Source organism: Canis aureus, chromosome 14 (genome assembly GCF_053574225.1).
Source record: "Canis aureus isolate CA01 chromosome 14, VMU_Caureus_v.1.0, whole genome shotgun sequence".
NCBI lineage: Eukaryota > Metazoa > Chordata > Mammalia > Carnivora > Canidae > Canis > Canis aureus.
In genome coordinates this window covers 65,410,581-65,436,309 of record NC_135624.1, presented here as the reverse complement: position 1 = coordinate 65,436,309, position 25,729 = coordinate 65,410,581, and the positions used below count along the sequence as shown (strand labels likewise).

Here is a 25,729-nt window from a genome sequence, read left to right as displayed (position 1 = left end):
GTCTCTGCCTCTCTCTCTCTCTCTCTCTATCATGAATAAATAAAAAATAAAAAAATCTTTAAAAAAAAATAATTTCAAAGCTACAGACAAGTTGAAAGAATAATAAAATGAACACCTGAATACCCTCCATCTAGATTTTTAAAATAAACATTTTACCGTATTTGCTTTGTATTTTCTCTCTCAATATATATGCATATTTTCCTTTAAGCTGTCTGAAAGTAAGTTGTAGATATCCTGACATTGCACCTACAAAACTTCCAACATATATCCTAGGAATGACATTTGCTTGCATAATCACAATACCATTTGTAATACCTTAGAAATTGAGCAATTCCATAATATTATTTATTATCGTAACCACATTTATATTTTTTTCTTAAAATGAAGAAATTATTTTAACTAGGTTCTAACTAAAGGATTATTTCATATGAAAATTTTATGAGGAGAAACCATTGCCATTAAACCACCGTGTGTGTGTGTGTGTGTGTGTGTGTGTGTGTGTGTGTGTGATTCCCCACTCCTTCAGCCTTTTATTTTGAAAAATCTCCAAACTACAAAAAAACCTTATGGATTAGTATGGTGAATACCTTTCTGTCACCTAGATTCTTGTAACATTTTGGCACATTAGTTCATCTTTTTTCTTCTTTTTGAACATATTACATGTAAGTTGGACACCCCATGCAGAATCACCACTAAATACTTAACTATGTATTTCTCAGAAAAACATTATTTATGTAACCATAATAACATTATTACACCCATGAAATATAATAATTACATAATATGTAATATGCAGTTCATATTTCCCAAATTGTCCCCAAAATATTTTTTATAACTGCCTACTATTGTTTAGGATTTAGGCACAGAGAGGAGAATAGATGCCATATCCATCTCATTTCTAATGAATGCTGGAATGATTGATGACTTTACATAGTTATCCAGTAGTTGCAAAGTAACTCCTGACTATTGTTCTTCAAGTGCTTAAAGCTAAATATATTCTAAAAATGCTTAAAACTTACTAATTTGGTATTGCTGGCATTGCTACTTTTACAGATGAGCCTGAAGTCTTGACAGAGCCTCCAAGTGCCACAACTACTACTACCATAGGTATATCTGCAACCTGGACAACTTTGGCAGGTTCCCATGGTAAAAGAAATAACACCATAACTACAACCAGTTCAAAGAGGAAAAACAGGAAAAATAAAATTACTCCAGAAAATGTTCAGATTATATTTGATGATCCACTACCAATCTCATATAGTCAGCCAGAGAAGGTAAACGGCGAGTCCAAGAGCAGCAGTACCAGCGAGAGTGGGGACAGTGATAACATGAGGATTTCCAGCTGCAGTGATGAAAGTAGTAACAGCAACAGCAGCCGAAAGAGTGACAATCATTCACCTGCAGTGGTAACCACCACTATGACCAGCAAGAAACAGCCATCAGTTCTGGTGACATTTCCAAAGGAGGAGAGAAAATCTGTTTCTGGCAAGGCTTCAATAAAGTTAGTTCCAATTTTCATTTTTATTATTTATAGTATCAAGATGAAATACCTTGCTGATGAACCTTTTAGTAAGGCAAGCAAATAAGCAATTGGCAAAATAAGGGTTTGTCTTTGTGCTAAAGAAGTCACCATTTCATTTTAGTTGAAGAATAAGCAAAATAGCTGAAGTTTGTGTTAATGAAAGATAAAATTATTTTTACTACGTAACTTCTTTATTTTGGTTGTTAAATTTTAGCCTACAAAAAGTATTGATTATGGTTTCTCAGGATTATTGTTATAATTCAACTCTACTGATTTTGACCTCTCAATAGTATTTTCTTAAAAATTGGCTCTTCATGGTATAATAATATTGAAAAGTGAAAAATAAGTTCCTCATTTGTTTACCATATTTATTCCAACAATAAATAAAAGAATAAAATTATGTAACAAATTGCCTCTGTCATTTAAAATTCTCATTTGTTCTATATCTAATGTATTTTCTTCCCTCTGTTAAAGATTGTCAGAAACGGTCAATGAAGTAACCAGTAATTCTCTGTCTACTTGCACAAAATCTGGCCCATCTCCCCTTTCCTCTCCAAATGGGAAGTTAACAGTAGCAAGTCCTAAGCGTGGACAAAAGAGGGAAGAAGGATGGAAGGAAGTTGTAAGAAGGTGAGTGTTCAATTCTTTAATTGTTTTTCTTTTTATGTGAAGTATTGTTTACCTTACTGTTAGATTCCTCTAACTATGCCAAAGATTGCAAACAAACTGATGGTCCAAAACAAACTTCAATACTTTTAAAATTAGGAGATTTTACATAAAAAGTACCTAGACTTTACAAAAAAAATTACATGGATGATTGTCATACCTGCTTGACCCCCAGGTATTGCTGTTTGGTAGAGAACTAATTTAAGTTCTTTAAGTTAATAATAGATTGTGTCTTAATCAACTTTGTAATATCACAGCCCAGTATGTGGTATCTTTTACATACTTGTAAATATCTGAAGAATGAATAAGTATTGGTTTTAAACTATTCTTGTCTTTAAGCCACAGGATGCCTTTATTTTACGGATTTTAGGACTGAAATATTTGATTATATTTTGCTTGAGATTTTTTTGAATTATATATATCAAAAGTAAAACAATATCTCAGAAACTAAGAGGTGGTAAGATACCACAGAAGATCTATTTTCAGTTTTTGATAACCTGTTTTAAAGAACTTTGTGGAAATTTCAATAAAAAAATTAAGCTCTAGATTATTTGAAATAAGAGCTATAATAAACCAAACTTATGACTTCTATTAATCCCAAAATGCACTGTACATTTTTTGTATTTTTAACCAAAGTCTCCCCCTACCACGATCTCTATCTTCATTTGTCTCTCTCTCTCATATTCATTCACATATACATACACTCATTCATGTATATACACTCTGTTGAACTAACTGAAATTGATCATAACATTAGAGTATTATCTATACAAAAGTAAGATAATTCAGTTATTCTGCATGTATTTTATATTGTGGTATACTAAGAAATTCATACTAATTTGAAAATAATGATCACTGACTGATTATTTTGCCCTTTGGAGAGAAAGGAATTATCAAGTAACTTAGTTATGTACATAAAAGGGCAGGGGTCATACCTTACCTTTTAAAATATACAGCATTTTAATTTAATATTTAATCTCCCATTCTGAATAAATAATTTACTTGGCCAATAAAGCATGGTTGGCTCATTCTCTAAATGTATTGATATTTATACTATATTTCTATTAGAGGCATTCTTTAATTAAGGCTGGTCAGAAATATATATGTAACTTTTCTGAATTGTGAATATTTAGAATTGTAAAGCATTTTGCAAGTGTTAGACAGGTTTTGCTTTTTTTGAAATTCCATCAGGGTCATCTTTTTCCTCACATGATTAAACATCCTTTAGCAAGTTTCCATGTTTGTGGATAATCATTTTAATACCTCTAAAAGAAAGCAAGGAAACAATGCATTTTTAATATCATCCTTTCAGTTATATATTAGAGAATAAAAAGAATCTGAGTCAAACACCCAGAAGTGCCCACAAGAAGCCTTTCTTTTTTCTTCAGGCTGGATTAGGTGCCCCAACCAGTGTGTCTTTATGATACCCTATTAGAGCATTTGTGGTGTGGTGTTGTGGTTTTCCTACTTGGTGTCTACATAGTTAATACATGTGGGCAGGAACCTACGTTTATCTTATTTGCCATTAGTATTTATATTAACACAGTGCATGTCTACATAGTATGTGCTTTATAGATACTAATGAAAGATGAATGTCAAAAAACAAACCGTCTTTGGTAATGGGAAGCTATCGTAAAGCACTTGCTCACGCACTTTCACTCTGTCTCTCTCCTGTCACTCTTAGATGCCTTTTATCACTTAGAGTAAGAAAAGATAGAGGAGGCTGACTCAACAATAATCTATTCTGTATTTGAAGAAGTATATTTTAGTAAGCCTCTCTCCTTATATTTTAATTATAACCACTGATACTAATGATAAATCTCAATTTATCTTTGCAACTTTTAAACAGGTCAAAGAAAGTATCTGTTCCGTCAACTGTGATATCCAGAGTGATTGGAAGAGGAGGCTGTAATATTAACGCTATTCGAGAGTTCACTGGTGCACACATAGATATTGATAAGCAGAAAGACAAGACAGGAGACCGGATAATAACTATAAGGCAAAAATTTGTCTCTTATGTTTTCTCTCTTTGTGTTTTATTATACTATGTCTTAATGAAATACAAGCATTTGAGTTTAATAGCCTACTTTTTAAAATGGGAATTTGATTAGTATTAGAGAAGATAACCTTTACAATTTTTTCTCGTAATTCATGTGCCCTTATGAAATATTTCAAAGCGCTTTAAAGGAATTTTTCTTTTGTGTGTGTGTGACAGAGGTTTAGATAATCTTTTCCTTACATAAACTGTTCATATGGCATTCTTAAAATTTTATTCTGAGACTTTGTAAGAATGAATAGGTTTCTTACCCATTTTAAGCAATAGGTTTCCCTTTTTCCTCTTATAATAATAGCTTTTGAGATTTATTATTCTGGGATTGTATCCTTAGAATATGAATTCAGTCATAGACATAAATCTAAAGTGGATATTTATCTTCTATTGATTATGTCTGTATCTGAATACCCTTAAAATAAAGATACGATATTCTAACAAGTCATTAAGTTTGGTTGTGAGATGCAGATGACCCATTGCAGGTCTGATAGTTATAGAACCTTCCTAGAAGGAGACAGCCATCTCTATTTTGTACTTACCTTCCTCTCCTATCTTGTTTTTCCCTTTCCTGGGATAGGTGGGTAGTCACAACCTGCCTTATCTAGAGAAGAGGGAAGCAGATACCCTTTATGAATAATTTCCCTTTAGTGTTTCCATAAGGCTTTCCTTACAATCAAATATTTTCCTGAAGATCTAACACTAGGGTTTGACCTTATGGCCATTGTTAGCATCATTAAGATTCCTCTCTCACTTTGAGACATCTTTCCAGAGGAATTATAGGAATCATTATAGTATAGAAATCAGTCATAGATGGGGCCATTTTAGGTACCAGGATTTAAAGTAAAATACTGTTTTCTTACTCTTTTGTTGTTGTTTTTCTTTGTCTACATATATTTGCTTTTAACATTGATCAACTATTTAACTTTACAGTGCCATTATGGATTACACAGGCTTTTAAGTACAGTGGTTTCTCTAACTGTAATGTATTTTATAGTAGGAAAATGACTTCTTAGTCTAAGGAAACAAAAGTAAAATGCATTTTTAAAAAGTCATTTACTGTCCCATTGAAAAATATAGTGGCATGTCAGGAGAGTTTATTGCTTTGCAGAATATTTCAAGAGTAGTCAGACAATTACTGCTTAACATTTATTATTCTCTGTATGTATGTGTACACATACACGAATTAATTTAGGCTTAACCTGTTAAAAAGTAGAGGAAATTTGGCCTAATTTGTTTTTTTGGTCAACTTATAGGGGTGGCACTGAATCAACAAGACAAGCAACTCAGTTAATCAATGCTCTGATCAAGGATCCAGACAAAGAAATTGATGAACTTATTCCAAAGAATCGTTTGAAAAGCTCCTCAGCAAATTCCAAAATAGGGTCATCAGCACCTACCACCACTGCTGCTAACAGTTCCTTAATGGGAATTAAAATGACAACTGTAGCTCTGTCATCAACATCTCAAACTGCCACAGCACTCACTGTGCCTGCAATTTCTTCTGCATCTACTCATAAAACCATTAAGAACCCAGTGAATAATGTGAGGCCTGGTTTTCCAGTTTCTCTTCCATTAGCATATCCTCCTCCACAGTTTGCACATGCTTTGCTTGCTGCTCAGACTTTCCAGCAGATCCGTCCACCAAGGTTGCCCATGACCCACTTTGGAGGTACTTTTCCACCAGCTCAATCCACTTGGGGTCCTTTTCCTGTCAGGCCTTTGAGCCCTGCCAGAGCTACTAACTCGCCTAAGCCTCACATGGTGCCTCGCCATAGCAATCAGAATAGCAGTGGTTCTCAGGTGAATTCAGCAGGTTCTTTAACTTCAAGTCCAACAACTACAACCAGTTCATCAGCTTCAACGGTGCCTGGTACATCTACAAATGGCAGTCCAAGTTCACCTTCTGTCAGAAGGCAGCTTTTTGTCACAGTTGTGAAGACATCCAATGCCACCACCACAACAGTCACAACCACAGCAAGCAACAACAGCACTGCACCCACAAATGCCACATATCCTATGCCTACTGCCAAAGAACACTACCCAGTATCATCCCCATCTTCCCCATCACCACCAGCCCAGTCAGGAGGGGTTTCTAGAAACAGCCCTTTGGATTGTGGAACAGCATCTCCAAATAAAGGGGCATCTTCCTCTGAACAGGAAGCAGGTAGTCCACCAGTAGTAGAAACAACAAACAGTAGACTTTCAAACAGCAGCAGTTCTTCTGGGAGTTCATCAGTTCATTCTAATCAGCAACAACCTCCGGGATCTGTTTCTCAGGAGCCAAGACCACCTCTTCAGCAGTCTCAGGTTCCTCCCCCGGAAGTTAGAATGACTGTTCCTCCTTTAGCAACAACAAGTTCTGCTCCAGTGGCGGTGCCTTCTACTGCCCCAGTAACTTACCCTATGCCTCAGACACAAATGGGATGCTCCCAGCCTGCTCCTAAAATGGAAACCCCTGCTATCAGACCACCCTCTCATGGCACAACTGCCCCTCACAAGAATCCAGCTCCAGTGCAAAATTCATCTGTCGCAGTCCTCAGTGTCAATCACATTAAAAGACCTCACAGTGTTCCCTCTTCTGTCCAGCTACCTTCAACCTTAAGTACACAAAGTGCTTGTCAAAATTCAGTACATCCAGCAAATAAGCCTATTGCTCCCAATTTCAGTACCCCCTTACCATTTGGGCCCTTTAGCACATTGTTTGAAAACAGCCCTACTTCTGCTCATGCCTTCTGGGGAGGATCTGTTGTTTCATCTCAGTCAACACCAGAATCTATGCTATCAGGAAAGTCCTCATATTTGCCAAATTCAGATCCTTTACATCAGTCTGATACTTCCAAAGCTCCAGGTTTTAGACCACCATTACAGAGACCCACTCCAAGTCCCTCAGGTGAGTTTGTATTTTCTCACATTCTGCAACTCTTCACTTATAAGTGATATGTAAACTTTTGGTCATTTTCTAATATTTTTATTCTATGACTGGGCCAAATAGAGATTGTTGTATTCAGTTAAGTTAAATGCTGTTGAGTATTAGATGTGTCGAGTATGGCATTAAAAAAAAAAACTTTTTAGAAGCCACAGTGGATTTTATCTTGAATTTCCCATCAATTTCAGGTATATTTTTCTCTCTCAAAATAAAAGTTTCTTATGTTTTAATTTAATAAGATAATGCCATGGAAAGTTTGTTTTGTTTTAAAAAACATAAAACTTTTTAAAATTTGATTTCATTTCTTTTTGTTTTTAAAATAATGAGAAAAATATAGAGCCACAGAGTTTTAATAAGGTAGCTACTAATCATATATGCTATTTAAATTAAAATTAGGTAAAATAGAAATTTCTCTCAGTCAAGCTGACCACATTTTTAAAAATTTGTTTTCTAGTTTTATTGCAATAATATTGACATCACTTATATAGGTTTAAGGTGTACAGCATAATGAATGATTTGACTTATACATATTGTAAAATGATTACCATAATAAGTTTAATTACCACCCATCATCATTTGGCTACAAGAAGAAAAAAGGAAAAAACTTAGATTTCTTTGTGATGAGAGCTCTTAGGGTTTTACTCTGTCTTAAAAACTTTCATATATGTCACGCAGCAGTGTTAACTATAGTCATCATGTTGTATATTATATCTCTAATACTTATTTACTCTATAACTGGAACTTTAAACCTTTTGATCATCCTCCTTCAATTTCCCTTCCTTCTACTCCCCACCTCCTATAACCACAAATCTGATCTCTTTTTCTATGAATTTGTTTTTAGATTCCACATCTGTGAGATCATACAATATTTGTCTCTCTCTGTCTGACTTATTTCACTTACCATGATGCCCTCAGTGTCCATCCATGTTGTTGCACATGGCAGGATTTCCTTGCTTTTTACGGCTGAATAATATTCCTCTGTGTGTGGGTATGTGCATGCATGTACATGTGCATCACAACATCTTTATTCATTCTTCTGGGTAATGGACACTTCAGTTGTTTCCATGTCCTTGGCTTTTGTAATAATGCTGCTATGAACATGGGAATGCAGATATCTTTTGAGTTAGTATTTTTGTTACCTTTGGTTATATTTTGAGAAGTGGAATTGTTGGATCATATATAGCAGTCCTATTTTTAATTTTTTGAGGACTCGCCATACTGTTTTCTATAGCGGCTTTTAAGCAGGCCATATTTCAAGCACTTAATAAACATAAATGTCTAAAGGACAGTACAGATATCAGATATATCTGTTATAGCAAGTTCTATTGGACAATACTAATACTTAGAGAGGGTGTAAAGATCTCTTGGTTTGGATAAGTGATTTTTTTTTAACTGTTTACTTTGAAATATTTTTCTGTTTATGGAAGAGTCTATAATTATATAATTACCCCATCTTCCCCTAATACAAATATTTTATATAACCCTTTATTTATTAAAACTAGGAAATTAATATTGGTACAGTATAATTAACTAAGTTAGACTATAGACTTTATTCAGATTTCTCCAGTTTTTCCAGTAATGTTCTTTTTCTGTTGCAGTGTTCAATCCAGTAGTATACCAAGTTGCATCTAGAGCTATGTGTTTTAATATGATCATTTCAAATAGTTAAAGATAAGCCATGCCAGAGATAGACAAACTGTCGTCCATGGGCCAAATATGGCCTGCTGCCTGTCTTTACATTTGTAACTTTTTAAAATTGAGATTCAATAATAGTGTAAGATGCTTTAATGATTTAAAAAAAAATTTTAAATAGTATGTGACATAAAAAATAGGAAATTAAAATTAAAACCAGTGTTCATAAGTAAAGTTTTATTGGAACACAGCCATGCCCATTCATTTACATGTCGTGTTGTAGCTACTTTCATGCTGTAATGATAGTCTGAAATACTATTCAGCTTTTTGCAGAAAGGTTGTCAACCTGATCTGTGTTACTGAAGAGATGACATCCTGGGACTAAAAATTTCTAAATTTAATGGGAACTGAATGTTATTTTTGCCTATTTCTATGACATATGAATACAATGTAATGAACATGGTCAGTAAATATTTCTTTACCTGGTGTTAATTGAAATATTTGTGTACTTTCAAAATAACATAATTTCTCTTGAGTACTAAAATGTTTGAATAAATATAATTTAATTTTAAGTGTTATATGCTAATGCATTGGAAATGTTTTTATGTTTCATTTTTATCATAGTTGAAATTGAAAATATTTCACTTTTCAAAAAATATGAAATCTAGGTGCTGTGTGAGAAAGACTAAAATTAAGATTCAGAGAAAAAAGAAATAAATTGTTACTTTATGGAAAGGTATAGAAAAAAGGCCAGCTCTATAAGAGAGGTGAGATTTGGGGGAGTGTGCACTTGATTTAGAGCCAAAATTAGCATTGAAGTTTCATTGTAGAGTCCGTTGGAGGAGACTATGACTCACTTCAGGTCAACAAAACAGGCATGTTTGCCTTTACAACTCTATCACTATTACTACACTCAAGAAAATTAACATTAATTCAGCAATGCCACCTAATATTCAGTACCATCATCTCAAATATATCCATTCATTATGCCTGTGTGTTTCTTTTTTTTTTTTTTTACTTTTGATCCAAGATTCAGTCAGGGTTCACACATTGCTTTTGGTTGTTGTGTCTCTGTGGTCTCTTCCCAGTCTAAAATATCTCACTACCTTCCTTTGTTTTTCTTGACATTGAATCCTTTGAAGAGTCCAGTTGTTCTGAAGAAATGTCCCACATTTTAAATTAGATTCATCTGTTTCCTAAGTCCATGATTACATTCAGATGAAACATTTTTGGCAGGAACATCGAATGGGTGATGTTTTGAACCTCAAACTGCATTACATCAGGAGGCACTTAATGAAGATTGTTTCATTATTAACTATGTAAAAAAAAAAAAAAAAAAAGAATGGCCACTTAAACTGCTAATCATCTTACCTCTTCATTATAGAAGTGTAGCCATGTTTTTCCCTCTTAATCTTTTTTTTTTCCTCTTAATCTTTTTAAGACTTTTTTTTTTTTTTTTTTAATAGCTGCACTTCTAGGTTCTCAGAAAAGTACAGAGGAAATTGAGAGAAAAGTAGAGATTTCCCAAATAAAGGGAACAGGTATAGCATCTTCTATTATCAGCATTCCTCACCAGAGTGGTACATGTGTAGAATTGATGACCTGTATTAACATATCATTATCATCCAGAGTCCATAGTTTACATTCGTGTTTACTCTTGGTATTATACTTCTGTGGGTTTGAACAAATGCCTAATGACATGCATCCACCAGTGTAGTATCATACGGAGTTTTTTCAGTGTCTTAAAACTGTCTGTGCTTGGCCTAATCATCCCTCTCTCCCCCTGAGTTTTTTAAAGATAAATTTTTATGTAATTCCTTGGCCATTAAGCCTTTTAAATTCCAATGTTGATATTAAATATACATGTACCCTATAATAACTATTAAAATATCAGATAAGAAAATTAAATATAAAAATAAATTTCCTTGATAATTGTTCCTTTTTTATAGTTACCTTTATAGAGGGGGAAATGATGAGTCAATAGTCTGGAAGAATAAGCAAGACTTTTTTTTAAGCAATCTAAAATATTTGGGGGTATTAGGGACTTCTTGGAATTTTAGGTTTTTAAAATTTTTTTTCTTCTACAGGCAACTATTATAAATTATCTTTTAATTATAGGTATTGTCAATATGGACTCGCCATATGGTTCTGTAACACCTTCTTCTACACATTTGGGAAACTTTGCCTCAAATCTTTCAGGAGGTCAAATGTATGGACCTGGGGCACCCCTTGGAGGAGCACCCACAGCTGCTAACTTTAACAGACAGCATTTTTCCCCACTTAGTTTGTTGACTCCATGTTCATCAGCATCGAATGGTGAGTATTATACATTGTAATTCCATTAAGAAGAGTTTGTATGTATGTTTCCTTAAAAGCAAAAGGTTTTAAGGGGGAAAATAGAAAGTAAAAGATGATTTAAGAGCTTTGAATAAGTCTTGAATATATCAAGACTAATGAAATGGGAACAGAGGAGCAAACATTGTTGTAAATAGCAAATGATTAAAAAGTCTAAAATCAATAATTATAAATAATTTATTATAAATAACTTATAAAGTCAGTAATTTTTGAGTGATTGTACCTGCGTAATTTTTTCTTAGACTCCTCTTAAAATTAATTTTTATCCATAAATATGTAACAGAGCTGAATCAGTGTCTTCTGAGTATGTTGAGCTGAAACTAAACCATGTAGGAATAAATCTATTCCTTAAGATATCTACATATATGTGATTCATATTCACCTATTTATATATAAAAATAAGGATAGTTTTTGGTTTTCATGTTTATAAAAAAATAGGAATTGGGAGAAAAGGGAATCGACTGCTCATTGGAAAATGTTAACCTAAAATTTTTTGGTAATCTTTAAAATAGAAGGGATTCTTAGAAGCAGAGAATGTTTTTAAGCATAGTAAAAACATACTTCTTGATATTAATGCTTATTTATTTAGGTATCATGTTTATTGCTTTAATATACTTATGTTTATTACTTTTTTCGAAAATAAACTCCGAAATTTTTGGATGAAATGCACAAAGTATAATAGGTTGTTTTGCCCTATAAGTTCAGTGTGTGGGCTTTTCATTGTTTTTTTAAATTTTTAAATTTTTTTTTATTTGTTTGGATGTATGTTCATTTGACTTACTGTTGAAAAACATTGTGCTTTTTGTAACAATGCAACCAATATAGGTTAGGTTTTCTAATACACTGCTAAGTGATACAAAATGTCATTGAAGTCATTAAAATTTTCATTGATACATTCCCACTTTTTTGTTAAGCATCTATATTCCTTTCAATTGATAATTCCTTAGGATTGCCAATTTTTTAAACATTTTGCTCCATTTTATTCTCTTTGCTTTTTTTATTGTTGAACCATTTGAAAGTAAGATTCAGATATAACACTTAACTAAAAACTTTAGTGTGCATCTTAAAAATTAGGGACATTTTGGGGTGGCTGGGTAGCTTAGTCAGTTAAGCCTTTGGCTCAGATCATGATCCCGGAGTCCCAGGATTGAGCCCTATGTCGAGCTTCTTGCTCAATGGGGAACCTGCTTCTGCTCCTCACCCCGCCTGTGCTCTCTCTCTCTCTCTCAAGTAAATAAAATCTTTTAAAAAAATAAGGACATTTTCTTGCTCAGCCACAATATTATTATCAAATACCTAATGTAAATATTAATTAGTAATATCATGTGATATGCAATCCCTATTCAAATATCCCCAGTTGTCCTAAAACCTTTTTTTTTTTTTTCAGATTTTTTTCCTACCTTTGAACCAGGAATCCCTTAATGTAAACATATTATAGGGCTAACTTAAAAAATAATAATTTTAAACTTTTGAGAATAGTACAAAGAACTCTATATTTTTCTCAAATTCACCAATGTTAACATATTGCCACATTCCTTGGGCCCAACGGTCGTATTTCTGGGGGGCTGTGTGTGTGTGTGTGTGTGTGTAAGTGGGTAGAATTTTTTTCCCATACCATTTTAGAGTTAGTTGCAGATATCCAGCTACTTTCCCCTGAATACTCTAAATGGTAATATTTCTTAAAAACAAGAAAACTTTCTTCCATAGCTATGGTACAATTAGCATTCAGCTAATTTTACATTAGACCATATTATCTGATAGTCCATATTCACATTTCACCAAGTGTCCTAATAACACATTTATTATTTCCTCTCATCCAAGGTTCAAATCAAGATCAAAATTGCATTCAATTCCATATCTTTTTAGTGTCAAATAATCTGGCACTGTCTTTTAAGCCTTCCTTGTCTTTCCAAGAAAGACTTTTTTAAAGATTATGAGTCAGTGGTTTGGTAAAATTCTCCTTAATTTGTTTTTCTGATATTTCTTCATAATTAAATTTAGGTTATGTGTTTTTGACAGGAATATATATAGTATATAGCCAATGTTATATCCTTCTCTCAAAACATTCATTATATTGCATAATATGTTACTTTGTACCATTATTGGTGCTGTTAACTTTGATCATTTGGTTAAGATCCTGTGTGCTAGGTTTCTGTATTGTCAATTTAATCACTTTTCCCTTTGTAATTAATAAGAAGTCAGGAGTTTCTTTGGACTGTGTTATTATTCCTCATCAGACTTTGAGGCAAAGTGTAAGGGAATGGGGGAAGAAGTAGCACTTGTTGAGTAAAAATAATAGGTTTGCTTTTGTATGAGGACAACTCATACATGTAGAAGGAATTGTAATTAGAGTCATTGTTTTGCTATTGTTAAACTGATTGATGTAGGCAAGACTTTCACCTTTACCTCGAATATGGAATTTTTAGCTAGTTGACATTTTCCTCCCTTAATGTAAATCTTAATACTGTTACTTTTTAATGACCTTTTAGTTTGTTTTGTCAGACTTTCAACTCTTCTTGAGGTAATTTGTTTACGTGAGTGTACCTTTGTATTTTCATTTATTGTAGTCTTTCAAAATTTTGTTCTCAGTATTTATCCAGATACTTTTCTTAAAAGTTGCCATTCTGAATGCCTTTGTAGAACTAACTGCAGAAGCATGTGACTTATTTTTCATAATATATTTGTTTGGTTTTATGTACTTGAACAGGTTCTGTCATATTTCTCCATATAGTCGTCCTCTTCTCACTCCCTCTCCTTTAGAACATGAGGATATGATATTAGGACCCTGCAAATTAAGTTGGGATATGGGAGACACAGGACCCTTCCTTTAAAAATTTTTTTTAGAAAGCAAAAAAAAATCCTTTCTTGATGCCTCAGACAATAGATTGGTGATACCCAAGAACCTTCTGCATATAAAGGCTGGGCAGAGATCACCTGAGCTCTTATTCCACTCAGAATGCTAAAATCTATCCCTACCAGCACTCAACCAGCTCATGCATTGGTTACTGATCACTAGCTGTGATCTGTGAGTTTCAGTCCTTAGCAGATTTAGTTAATGGGGCATTTTGACATTCAGTCTTATAAAACTGTTGTCCGATCAAAAAACAGTAAAAAGGGATCCCTGGGTGGCGCAGCGGTTTGGCGCCTGCCTTTGGCCCAGGGCGCAATCCTGGAGACCCGGGATCGAATCCCACATCGGGCTCCCGGTGCTTGGAGCCTGCTTCTCCCTCTGCCTGTGTCTCTGCCTCTCTCTCTCTCTCCGTGTGACTATCATGAATAAATAAATTAAAAAAAAAAAAAAAGTAAAAACATAATTTTGAAAGGAAGAAACTTCATGACCCATGATGCATGAGTGTTTGTATGTACATGTACATGAGTGTGGGTAGCTGAAATAATAGATTTACTTTTGACTGGTCTTGTGTTTGCTTTGCTTCTAATGTCCCTTTCCTGCTCAACTTGGAATCTGTTCTCAGAAGTTTCTTAGTGGTGTGTGAGGTTTTATCCTGGAATGAGACTTCAGCCATATTTTTGAGAATTCATAGGGCCACTATTGCTCCAGCTTCTTCAGACATTTTTGCAAATCCCTTGCAATTACCCACGCATAGGCAGAACTCTCCTGGTTTCAATTGCTTTTCTCAGATTGGCCTTCTCTGCTTTTCTTTGAGTACCTTTGACTATTTTGTTTTCCTATTCTATTCTTAGGTCAGGAGAATTGCTTCTTTCCACACAGATGCTAATACCACTGAGGTCTTAATAGCTGTTGGTGATTTGTCCCCATTCACTTGGATCTTTCCATGTGTTTGGATACTTTTAGTTTGGGTATAGATGTTATCCATGGGTATTTGGCTTTGCTAACTTGGTAGCTTGGTTTTATGGAAGGATTTGGCTTGTTTTTAATGGAAGGATTTGGGAAGAATCAAAACTTGTGCTGCTACACCTACCTCCATCTTAGAATTTTCTTTTAAGGTGAATTTAAAAATATTTGTAAAAAAAAAAAATAAAATAAAATAAAAATAAAAATAAAAAAAAAAATAAAAATATTTGTAACTGCTAAAGACACATACATGGCTTTTCTATTTTCTTATGATTTGTTGAAAATAATATTGTCAAGAAATGCTAATGTATCCATAACTACAGAAGATATATTTTAATTTTTCATTAGAAACTAACAGTTCAAGGCACCTGGGTGGTTCAGTTGGTTAAGCTGCTGCCTTGGGCTCAGATCATGATCTCAGGGTCCTGGGATCGAGCTTCACATGGGGCTCCCTGCTCAGCGAGGAGTCTACTTCTTCTTCTACCCCTACCCACCTCGTATGCGCATACATGCTCTTTCTCTCAAATAACTAAATAAAATCATTAAAAAAACAGTTCTTAGTTTACTTGTACAGATAAGCTCATAAGTTTCATGTTTTGTTCCCAATAATATCTACATCCTTATAATAATAATTTATAAAGTGCTTTCACATTCTTTATTTAGTTAATCATATTACTACAATTCATGAGAAAAGTGGTACTATTGATTTAGACAAAATGGACTTCTGCAAGCACTAGTAAGATGAAATTGATCTCTGCAGAACTTTCCAAATCTGTATGATTTTAAAATATATATTGCAAATCTTTTTTTAAACATTTTCATGCTACTACTATTAATGAATTTTTGTCTTCCAAATTCCCTGAAAAGTACCTTGGGAAGTAGAGGCACTGTGCTTGGGACGCCCGGGTGGCTCAGTGGTTGAGCGCCTGCCTTTGGCCCAGGACGTGATCCTGAAGACCTGGGACCAATTCCCACATCAGGCTCCCTGCATGGAGCCTGCTTCTTTCTCTGCCTATGTCTCTGCCTCTCTCTCTCTCTCTCTCATGAATAAATAAATAAAATCTTTAAAAAAAAAAAAAAAAAAAAAGAGGCACTGTGCTTCTGTATATGTGTACATGTGTGTAGACAGGTTGATTGATTTTTGCATATTTATTAGCAAATAAGTCCCTGAATCCCTTTGAAGGAATGTAGACACACATACACATACACACACTGACACATAGACACACACAGACAACATATATGTGAAAAGATGATTAAATGGAAAAATATTATTAAGTGATTATCCCTAGAGCATTTAGGGCATACAGTCAGGCATTTATGAGTAAATTGTAGATATACAGGTAACTCTTGACTGTTAGGCTTCAGGCTCCACCATTTACACCCTATTTAAATTTAAATGTGCCTCATATTTAAACTTTTCACACGAAGTACAATTTGGGTTGTTCTTATTTTTTCTCTCTAGTGCATGAAGAAATTGAATCACTAAAAAATACTCCCAAATTGACTATATTAAGAACTCACCTTATTTTGATAGATAAAGCTTAAATTGTCATTTTGAAAACCTTGTTCTGTGAAATACCCATGTGATACGATAAAACAAGGTTGGGCAATGAAGCATAATGCTCTGTTGGTATTTTATCAGCATATTAAGGTTCTGTGAGGTTCTGATTTAAAGAAATTTCTTTTTTCTCAAGTTAGATTTTCCAAATTTATTGGCTACCTGAATCCCTTTGTTTCATACTAGCATACCAAGGGACACTTCTTCTCAAGAAATAGTTTGGAAACTGCCAGTATAGGCATGATTTTCTCCACCTCTGTTTTGTTGTTTAGCCTTTTTAATTTAAACATTGTCTTCTCATTGCTCTGGTGTTTTACTTAGTGTCAAGCATTTATTTAAATAGTAATTAGTTTAATGGGTTATAATACATGTGTAATTAGACATCTTCACATTTTGATATCACAGAACTAAATGGAAAAATTGTGAATCAAATTAAGAAATGATTTTGAAGTCATGGAACTTAACTTTAATATGCATAATTTTAAGCATTATTCTCATATTTCACTTTTCCTCAGAGAACACCTATTTAAAGTGTCCTCAGAATGTAAGATTTAGTTTTAGAAAATTATATCCTCTATAGATGACCTGTATATTTCAAAATATTTTTTCTCTAGATTCTCCTGCACAGTCTGTATCCTCTGGAGTTCGTGCACCGTCTCCTGCCCCATCATCAGTACCTTTAGGGTCAGAAAAGCCCAGCAATGTCTCTCAGGACAGAAAAGTTCCAGTCCCTATTGGGACGGAACGTTCTGCACGTATCAGGCAAACTGGAACTTCAGCTCCATCTGTTATTGGGAGTAATTTATCTACATCAGTAGGGCATAGCGGCATCTGGTCCTTTGAAGGGATTGGTGGCAATCAAGGTAAGACATGCTATCCTGCCTACTAGAAATTAAGTATATGCATTTAACTAAAATATTGTAAGTAATAAGAACAGTCATTCTTAAAAGATCTGTATTCATATCTCTTAGTTTTCACTAATCAGTTTTGAGTTCAAGCCAATTTTTGTAATGTGATCTCCTGTTGAATTTTTAATTGTTTTCTGAAAATTATCTAATGCAAGTATATTCCTTCTTTCATTTCATCATATTAAGGAGATGCTAATTTTCCTTTTGGACTCTTTATCTTATGGCTTTTTTTCTTTTTAAAACAATATTTAGGTTATTTTATTAGACTACTATATCACTACCTACACACAAGGGAAATACTGCAGTAAATATATAAAATCAGTCATTATTCTGAAGGAATGTACAATTCAATGTGGAAAATTCTAGATAGAAATATACAAAATATTTTGCTATCTTCTGGTTTTAAAGATCACCAGCTATCTTTTTTTTTGCCTTGTTATTTTTCCTTAGACAAAGTAGACTGGTGTAACCCTGGTATGGGAAATCCTATGATTCATAGGCCAATGTCCGATCCAGGAGTGTTTTCACAGCATCAAGCAATGGAGCGAGAGAGTACAGGAATTGTAACTCCTTCTGGTACATTCCATCAGCATGTTCCTGCAGGATACATGGACTTTCCTAAAGTTGGGGTAATGGTGACTTAAATGGTGACTTTCATATTTCTGAATGTTTTTCTTCTTATTAGCTTCATTTTCCTTACAAGTGGATGAGTACTTGTTGAAATGATTTGCAGGCTTTGGCCTGTGATTGTAGGCCAAAATCTGGCTAAAATAGAATTATTGGTATATTGGAATATTTATATTGTGGGATATTTATATCCCACTTGTTTAGAGAAATGTTTTTTGGTCAAATATTTTGGCTATAGTAGGCCAAAAGAAAAAAGAAATCACATAATGGAAAATAATTTTTAGATAACCTAGATAATATACTTTTCAAAATAAGATGCAGTTTCAAATATAATTTTTAAGGCTATCAGTTATATTGGAAAAAGTAAGCAGTGACTTGGAGATACAACTATGTGCCTAATTTTTGTTTTCTCCTCTTTTAAGGGTATGCCTTTCTCTGTGTATGGGAATGCAATGATTCCTCCAGTAGCACCTATTCCTGATGGTGCTGGAGGACCCATATTTAATGGCCCTCATGCTGCAGACCCCTCTTGGAACTCCCTAATAAAGATGGTTTCAAGCTCCACAGAAAATAATGGCCCTCAAACGGTAAGTCTGATCATTCAGTGAACATTTCTTTAGTGTTTTTGAGATCCCAAGACAAATAAGACACAGATAAATCATGGTAGTGAGGAAGTATGGTGAATATAGGTAGTTGAGGAAATTTAGTATAGCTGAAATACAACAGAAGGATATGGAAAATAGTACCAAAGGTAGTGGTTGGAGCTAAAATTATAAAAGGTATATTTCATTGGGACCAGATGGTAAGTAAAAAATATTTTAAATTACAAAGTGTAATTTTATACATCAAAATTTACTAGTGCTGTTAAAAGGGCCATCTAGGGGTTATTTATTATTAGTAGTATTATAAATGTCAGAAAGCCAAAAACTCACAGAAATGCTTAGTATATTTTAGCTTATTTTGGTGTCTGTTTAATATCTTTGACTCCTATTCCTTTAGTCATCAGTCTATATGTGTTGAGGTAATGGTTTTTAAAAAGCGATGATAAGGGTAGCTCCGGTGGCTCAGCGGTTTAGCGCCACCTTCAGCCCAGGGCATGATCCTGGATACCTGGGATCGAGTCCCATGTCAGGCTTCCTGCATGGAGCCTGCTTCTCCCTCTGCCTGTGTTTCTGCCTCTCTCTCTCTCTCTCTCTCTGTCTCTTATGAATGAATGAATGAATAAATAAATGAATGATGATAAATCAGATCCTGTTTGAGAAATAAGCAACTCAGGAAAACAAAAGTGACTTATCTTTGTTTTTCTTCATTGTTGCTAAGTATGTTGCAAATTGAATGAGATTTAGCTATTTTAGCTCATAGGTATTAAGAGCACTTCCTTAAGTTTTAAGAGTTTTAATCAAATATATGGTACATGTATAATACTTAATAAAACATATACTCTGTATTCGTAGGTGTGGACTGGACCCTGGGCACCTCATATGAACAGTGTGCATATGAACCAGCTTGGCTGATGAGGATCAGCTTGTTAGCCTGCAGATTCCTTTTCATTCAGAGGAAATCACAAGTGGCCGAAAAAAATTTATGCTCCCAAATCATTCTACTGATGTGCTTGACTGAAGTGTGTAGGCTTTTTGCAGAAGAAGTTACTAACTGACCTATTTTCTGTGAACATTTGTGACTGCCCATTCCCCACCATCATCCGTTTTACCTTAGTTAGCATTTTTCTTATCATTTTTCTTTTTTTCTTTCCCTCTTGCCCTTTGGACATAACTTTCTGTTGAAGCTGTTCTTTGGCTGGTTGGTTTTAGTACTGTAAACTGCTTCTGAGCAAACACGGAAATTTAGCAAAATTATGTAAACTTGATCCTGAAGTTTTAGAATGGCAAATAAATGTACAATTGTTTACATAACAGAAAAGGCTAAGCAGAAAGTAAATTTCAATATGTCAGTATAGAGGCTCTACTTTATGTAGACTTAAATTAATGTGAGATATGTACCTTCATATTCAGAAATCTGGATGTTTCCTTCATACATTAAACTATTAATAAGCATAACTTTTCTGCTTGTGTAATTTAAGTATAAAGTAAAATAATGGGCATTATCAGTGGATGTTTCCTGAGGTTGGCTTTTAAAATACTCATCTCGCTCTCCTTTGAGTTTGTTTGCAGCAGGGCACATATAGAAGAAATTTATCACTTTTCCATGTCTTTTTATTACCTTGTCACACTTTTTAAAACTAATACACACTTCTCTCTTCACTCTTCTCTTCTCATCTTTACCGCTAATATCAGTAAAATTCTCTTGCTGATCGTGAAATAATTTTATAAAGATTTTTATTGTAATGGCTGCTACAGAGAAGTGGAGCACCTTCGTCATCACCTGTGGTTCTTCTAACCATAAGATGTTTTAGTCTTTCTGAGAATATAAAAAGCCAGCACTGGTTCCCAGTCACCATAATACAAGCTCAATATACTGTTTATTATTTAAAGATTCAATGTACTATTTTATATTGGATAATATTGATTCTTAACATTGGCTTTCCAGTCATCAAGAGTCAACATAAAAATTCCAATTTTCAGTAATTTAGTGGGAAGTATCTTTTTTTTTTTTTTTTTTTCTAATTTTAAAGGCTTCTTATTCTCTACACTTGTATATTATCAGTGAAAGGGATCAACAGCTAACTTGGGACAAGTAATAAGGAAATTTTGCATTTGTCATTAAGATAATTTATAGTATACATGAATACACAGAATACAAAATACCATCTTCATTTAACCTGTTTATATAAGATCCAGGGCCACACTATAAACTACTCAGTGGGATTTATCTATTCCATTCACTTGAAACAATAAACAATAACACATCCAAGAAGAGTATGTGTCCTACCCTGTCTCATATGGAAAAATAAATTATATGGTTGAAATATAAAAGAAAATAAGCAAAAAGTGAAGTGAGAAATGCATCAATCTCTCTCTCTCTCTTTTTTTTTTTTTTTTTTAATTAAACAAATTCCACAACGGTGAATCTCAGATTCAGATGAATCACTCAGAGTTGAAAATATTAACAGAGTTCCTTGCCTGTAAAGTAAATGAAATTATTTCTTTACTCTGGTAGCCTGAATAAAAAGGTTTCTCAAACATATCTAGAAGTTTGTAAACAACACATTTATATCTTTTAATTTAGGAGGTGGTCTTAAAATATATAAATTTGTTTTTCTACCTATAATTGATATGACCAAATTTAAGGGAAAAATTAAATGATACCCTGCAAACATAACTATGAAATAAAACTATAGCACTTTATTAAGAAAGGTGTGTAATGCTATTTAACATATTTTATATATGACTTTTGCCACAATCCTATAATTTTTTGCTTAATTTTTTTCCTGTTAATTATAATTAAAATAATCCTGCTAGATAACAGATACCACTCAATATTTATTACAACACATGAGTTGTGTTGATTCACAAAACTGGGTTTGTTGAGATGGGTGTCTTAATAAGAAAGAACCTTTATTTTCTTGACTTTAAACCTATGGGACAAAAAATAAATAAATAAACCTATGGGGCAGAGGGATATAGATTGCATGCTCCACATTTAGTTTTGGAGCTCAGTCTTGTTGAATACAATACCATGATGTTAGAAGTCTGTACTAGGAACACTTTTCAAATACATTTTTTATATTTCAGATGTAATGCAGTGCATCTTTATTTGACAAATAAAAAACCCATAATTTTTTGAGACCATGCAGGTCTTTTTTTTTTCCCCTCTTTTTGAAAGCGTATGGTGTGTGTAATTGCAGACTACATAACGTATTCCTTTCCTTTCTTCCTCTTTTTTTTTTTTTTTTTTTAAAGAGAGTGTGCACCCAAGAGCTGGAGGGCTGGGAGGAAGGTTGGTGCAAAGGAATAGGAAGAGAGGGATCCCTGGGTGGCGCAGCGGTTTGGCGCCTGCCTTTGGCCCGGGGCACGATCCTGGAGACCCGGGATCGAATCCCACGTCGGGCTCCCGGTGCATGGAGCCTGCTTCTCCCTCTGCCTGTGTCTCTGCCTCTCTCTCTCTCTCTGTGACTATCATAAATAAATAAAAGTTAAAAAAAAAATTAAAAAAAAAAAAAAAAGGAATAGGAAGAGAGAGAATCTTAAGCAGGCTACACACCCAGCATGGAGCCTGACGCTGGACTAGATCTCACAACCCTGAGATCATGACCTGAGTCTGATGCTTAACCATCTAAGCCATCCAGGCACCCCTTTCTTTGATTCTTTTAAGAAGTGACTTAACTCTTGGAAATAATATTTGGGTTAGATCACACCTTAAATAGCAAAATATCCCAATTGTGTAATCTTTTTATACCAACCATTTCATTTTACTTTTTTAAAGATTTTTATTTATTTATTCATGAGAGACACAGAGAGACAGAGGCAGACTGACACAGGCAGAGAGAGAAGCAGGCTTCATGCAGGGAGCCTGATGTGGGACTCGATTCCAGGACTCCAGGATCACGCCCTGGGCCAAAGGCAGGCACCCAACCGCCAAGCCACCTAGGCATTCCCCCAACCATTTCGTTTTAGAGATGATTTTGTTTACCAGTGCCAACAGAATCCCCATTTCATGAGTTTTCAACATGTATCAACATATTCACAAAAATTAATTGTAGTATTCATGTGAAAGGTATTTTTCACTTGTTTACTATTACTGTAAAACTAAATCATTAGTTGAAAATTAACTTTTTGTTAAAGAACTTACTGTCATTTTTCTTCTCAGGAAAAAAATGGAGGGAGGGGATAGTTTACTGACAGATCCTGTCTCGTTCTTCATGAAAATATTATTCCATCTTTCGACTCAAATGACCCAAATACACATTTCATAAAAATTATTTTGCACACTATGTTAGTCACTTTATTTTTAAAACAATACAAAGTAATAAAGAGGGAAACTCAAAATCACAAAACCTCTTCAGAACTGTTTTATTTCATCTTCATTTTGAGTTTCTCAGAAACACTTTGATTCCTGCAGATCTGACATTACAGAACTTCTGCAATGCCAAGTAATACAATGCAAACTTTCAGAAAGCAGGGAGTACTCTGCTTTCCACCAATTTGGCCTATGAAAGACTTGGCAAGAGTGCTCTACTTTCAGATAGGAAGGAAACCTGTATACATCTTACTGATAAATGCTTGCTTCAACAAGTCACAACACTCAGTTAACTAGTATTAACTCCATGTGAGGAATTTAGAATGAGACCTTCATTAGTGCTTTAATATGACTTACTGTGTTATAAACCTTGATTGCAAAAATACCATCACTAGTATTTTGGGTAAATGAAAAGTGTGCAACTATGGCTTGACATAAGAATTCCTTCTTAATGTGACAGTTGAAATACATGATTAAGATGTAAAGTATTGAAGTAAGAGGTTTCATATTAGTCTTTAAATGCATTCATTCACACTTTTGAAAGGTAAAATCCAATTTAGCATGCTAAATAAAAACCATGATTCGGAAGATGAGGGGATGTTTTTCAGTAGAGATGAAAGGCTAATTTTACATTAGCTTTAATTTTGAGAAGCAATGCATTAAATAAGTAGGAAAGAAAAAAATTCAACCTAAATCTATTTCAAGAGGCCACCTTAACAATTGATCATGAGAATTATGTTTTAAAGGTTCTTTTGGGGGATCCCTGGGTGGCGCAGCGGTTTAGCACCTGCCTTTGGCCCAGGGCGTGATCCTGGAGACCGGGGATCGAATCCCATGTCAGGCTCCCGGTGCATGGAGCCTGCTTTTCCCTCTGCCTATGTCTCTGCCTCTCTCTCTCTCTCTCTCTCTCTCTCTCTGTGTGACTATCATAAATAAATAAAAAATTTAAAAAAGTATTAAAAAAATAAAGGTTCTTTTGTCCAACATTTCAGAAGGCATATTTGGGAAATGAGAAATTTAAATGTATGTAATAGTCTATATGTGTAAATAGCCTATATTCAAGTTTTGAGTCCACTCCTGTGTTCAGCATTGATGGGTTAAGAATTTCAGAAACTGCAAGAAGAAAGTGAAAGTCTTTATTTTTAAGGAGCTTAAAGTAAAAAAAAAAAAAAAATAGTTGTGTGACATAATAAAGACAGGCAGACTAATTATGTTGAAATTTAAAAAAAAAAATTCCAATATGCTGCACAAGTTCACTTGCAATGTTAGAGTTGACAAATTATCAGTTGGTCCGTTCAATGTACGGTCATTTCATATTGTACTCTGCAACTCAAGAGTTCCCACAATTTTGGGTAAGTAGTATATACATTAGTGCTAACCCTCCTTTTGTATTGAGCTTTATAACTGACAAATCCTTCCCCCAACGTTCTTTACAAAGTGGATAAGTTCTGATCATCCCTATTCCATGAATTCAGAAATATATATTAATATATATGAAATTAGCAGAAGTTAAATATTCATGAATTTTATTTAGATCACAATATTGAAACTTAGAGCAATGGAACACTTTGAAATGAGAATATGTAACTCCAGAAAAGGCGGACCTAATCCACTCCTTTTCTCCTATGGATATTAAAACATCAGAGTCCCGAGGCTTCAGTGCTAACCATGGAAGCACCAACTTCCAGTGACCTCAGTTCTCTGGAAGGAGAGGAATGCAGCAGCCTAAGAACTTGCTTCTTTACTCCCACAGTCTTTAGGCCAAGATATTTCCACTTAAAATTTGTTTCTGCTTTAACGCAGTAGTCACTAGTGATCGGTTGCTTCCTTTTTTGCTTTTTTTTGCTTGTTTTGGTTTCTTTCTAAACATTCTTTTAAAGGTCTATTCATTTATTTGGGAGAGGACATGAGTGGGAGGAGGAACAGAGGGAGAGGAGCATCCTCCAGCGGACTCCTCGGCGTCCACCGCGCGTGGAAGCAAAAGCGAGTGGAACCCACGGAGCGACGAAGGCGCCCCCGGTCGCCTTTTCTAACTTGGATGGGTAGTAGGGATACAGACCGGTGTCGCCTTTTCCTTTAAAAAGGAACAGCTACATATACAGAAGTTGGGCCTTGTGTGTTGGACACGTTTCAGAACTCGTGTCGGTGCGCGATGCACCTCGTTGGCAGGTCCGCATTGCCCCAGCGCTGGCGGGAGGCTTGTTTCAACCAACGCCTGGCTCCGCACAGACACAGTCCGGGCTCTAGGGTTCGGGGTGGCCCTTCCGTGATCGATGCACACTCTTTCCAGGAACACACAACTCCAAACCAGTGCAAGCAGATTTGGCCGTATTTCCGCTAATCCGAAGACAAGGTGTTCTGGGTCCTTTACGTGGGGCAGACGTAAGCTCCAGGAGGAGATCACCCCGCCCCTGGAGGAGATGCTCCGGCGTCCAGCACTCCTGCTGGCTGCGCTCTTTGCAGGGGAGGAAGCACCACTGCGCACCCGGTGTGCGCTCGTGCACTCGGGCTTGGAAATGGAAACAGGGGAGCCAGTGAGGCCTTACAGCGCGCGCCGCACGACGCCCGCTGCACGACCCATGCCCCTTGTGGGCCCCGCCGCGCTGTCACCTCCGTCTCCGGCAGATGTCACCGGGCTGCGCGCGGGGGCGGGGGGCGGGGGGGGGCGCCCTCCGGGCAGGAAAACCACCTGCGCAGTTTAACCGGCCACAAACCACACGATCAGACCGGTTGAAAAAGGATGCACGCGCT

The 25,729-nt window shown here is 35.0% G+C and overlaps 1 protein-coding gene across 7 annotated transcripts in view; it reads left to right on the top strand.

Moving 5' to 3' along the window:
- ANKRD17 (ankyrin repeat domain 17) overlaps positions 1–20,118 on the top strand; it is a 152,844-nt gene extending 132,726 nt beyond the window's left edge. For 6 of the 7 annotated variants that reach the window (XM_077848324.1, XM_077848323.1, XM_077848329.1 and 3 more), the window contains 9 exons: positions 1,054–1,501; positions 1,997–2,152; positions 4,038–4,187; positions 5,492–7,128; positions 10,915–11,112; positions 17,141–17,389; positions 17,885–18,063; positions 18,484–18,648; positions 19,516–20,118. In XM_077848324.1, the coding sequence (XP_077704450.1) occupies positions 1,054–1,501; positions 1,997–2,152; positions 4,038–4,187; positions 5,492–7,128; positions 10,915–11,112; positions 17,141–17,389; positions 17,885–18,063; positions 18,484–18,648; positions 19,516–19,575 (3,242 nt within the window). In that variant the 3' untranslated portion in view covers positions 19,576–20,118. Of the gene's footprint in view, positions 1–1,053; positions 1,502–1,996; positions 2,153–4,037; positions 4,188–5,491; positions 7,129–10,262; positions 10,593–10,914; positions 11,113–17,140; positions 17,390–17,884; positions 18,064–18,483; positions 18,649–19,515 lie in introns of those variants that run through there. The other variant, XM_077848327.1, reaches the window with a different exon arrangement.
- The last annotated feature ends 5,611 nt before the right edge of the window (positions 20,119–25,729 follow it).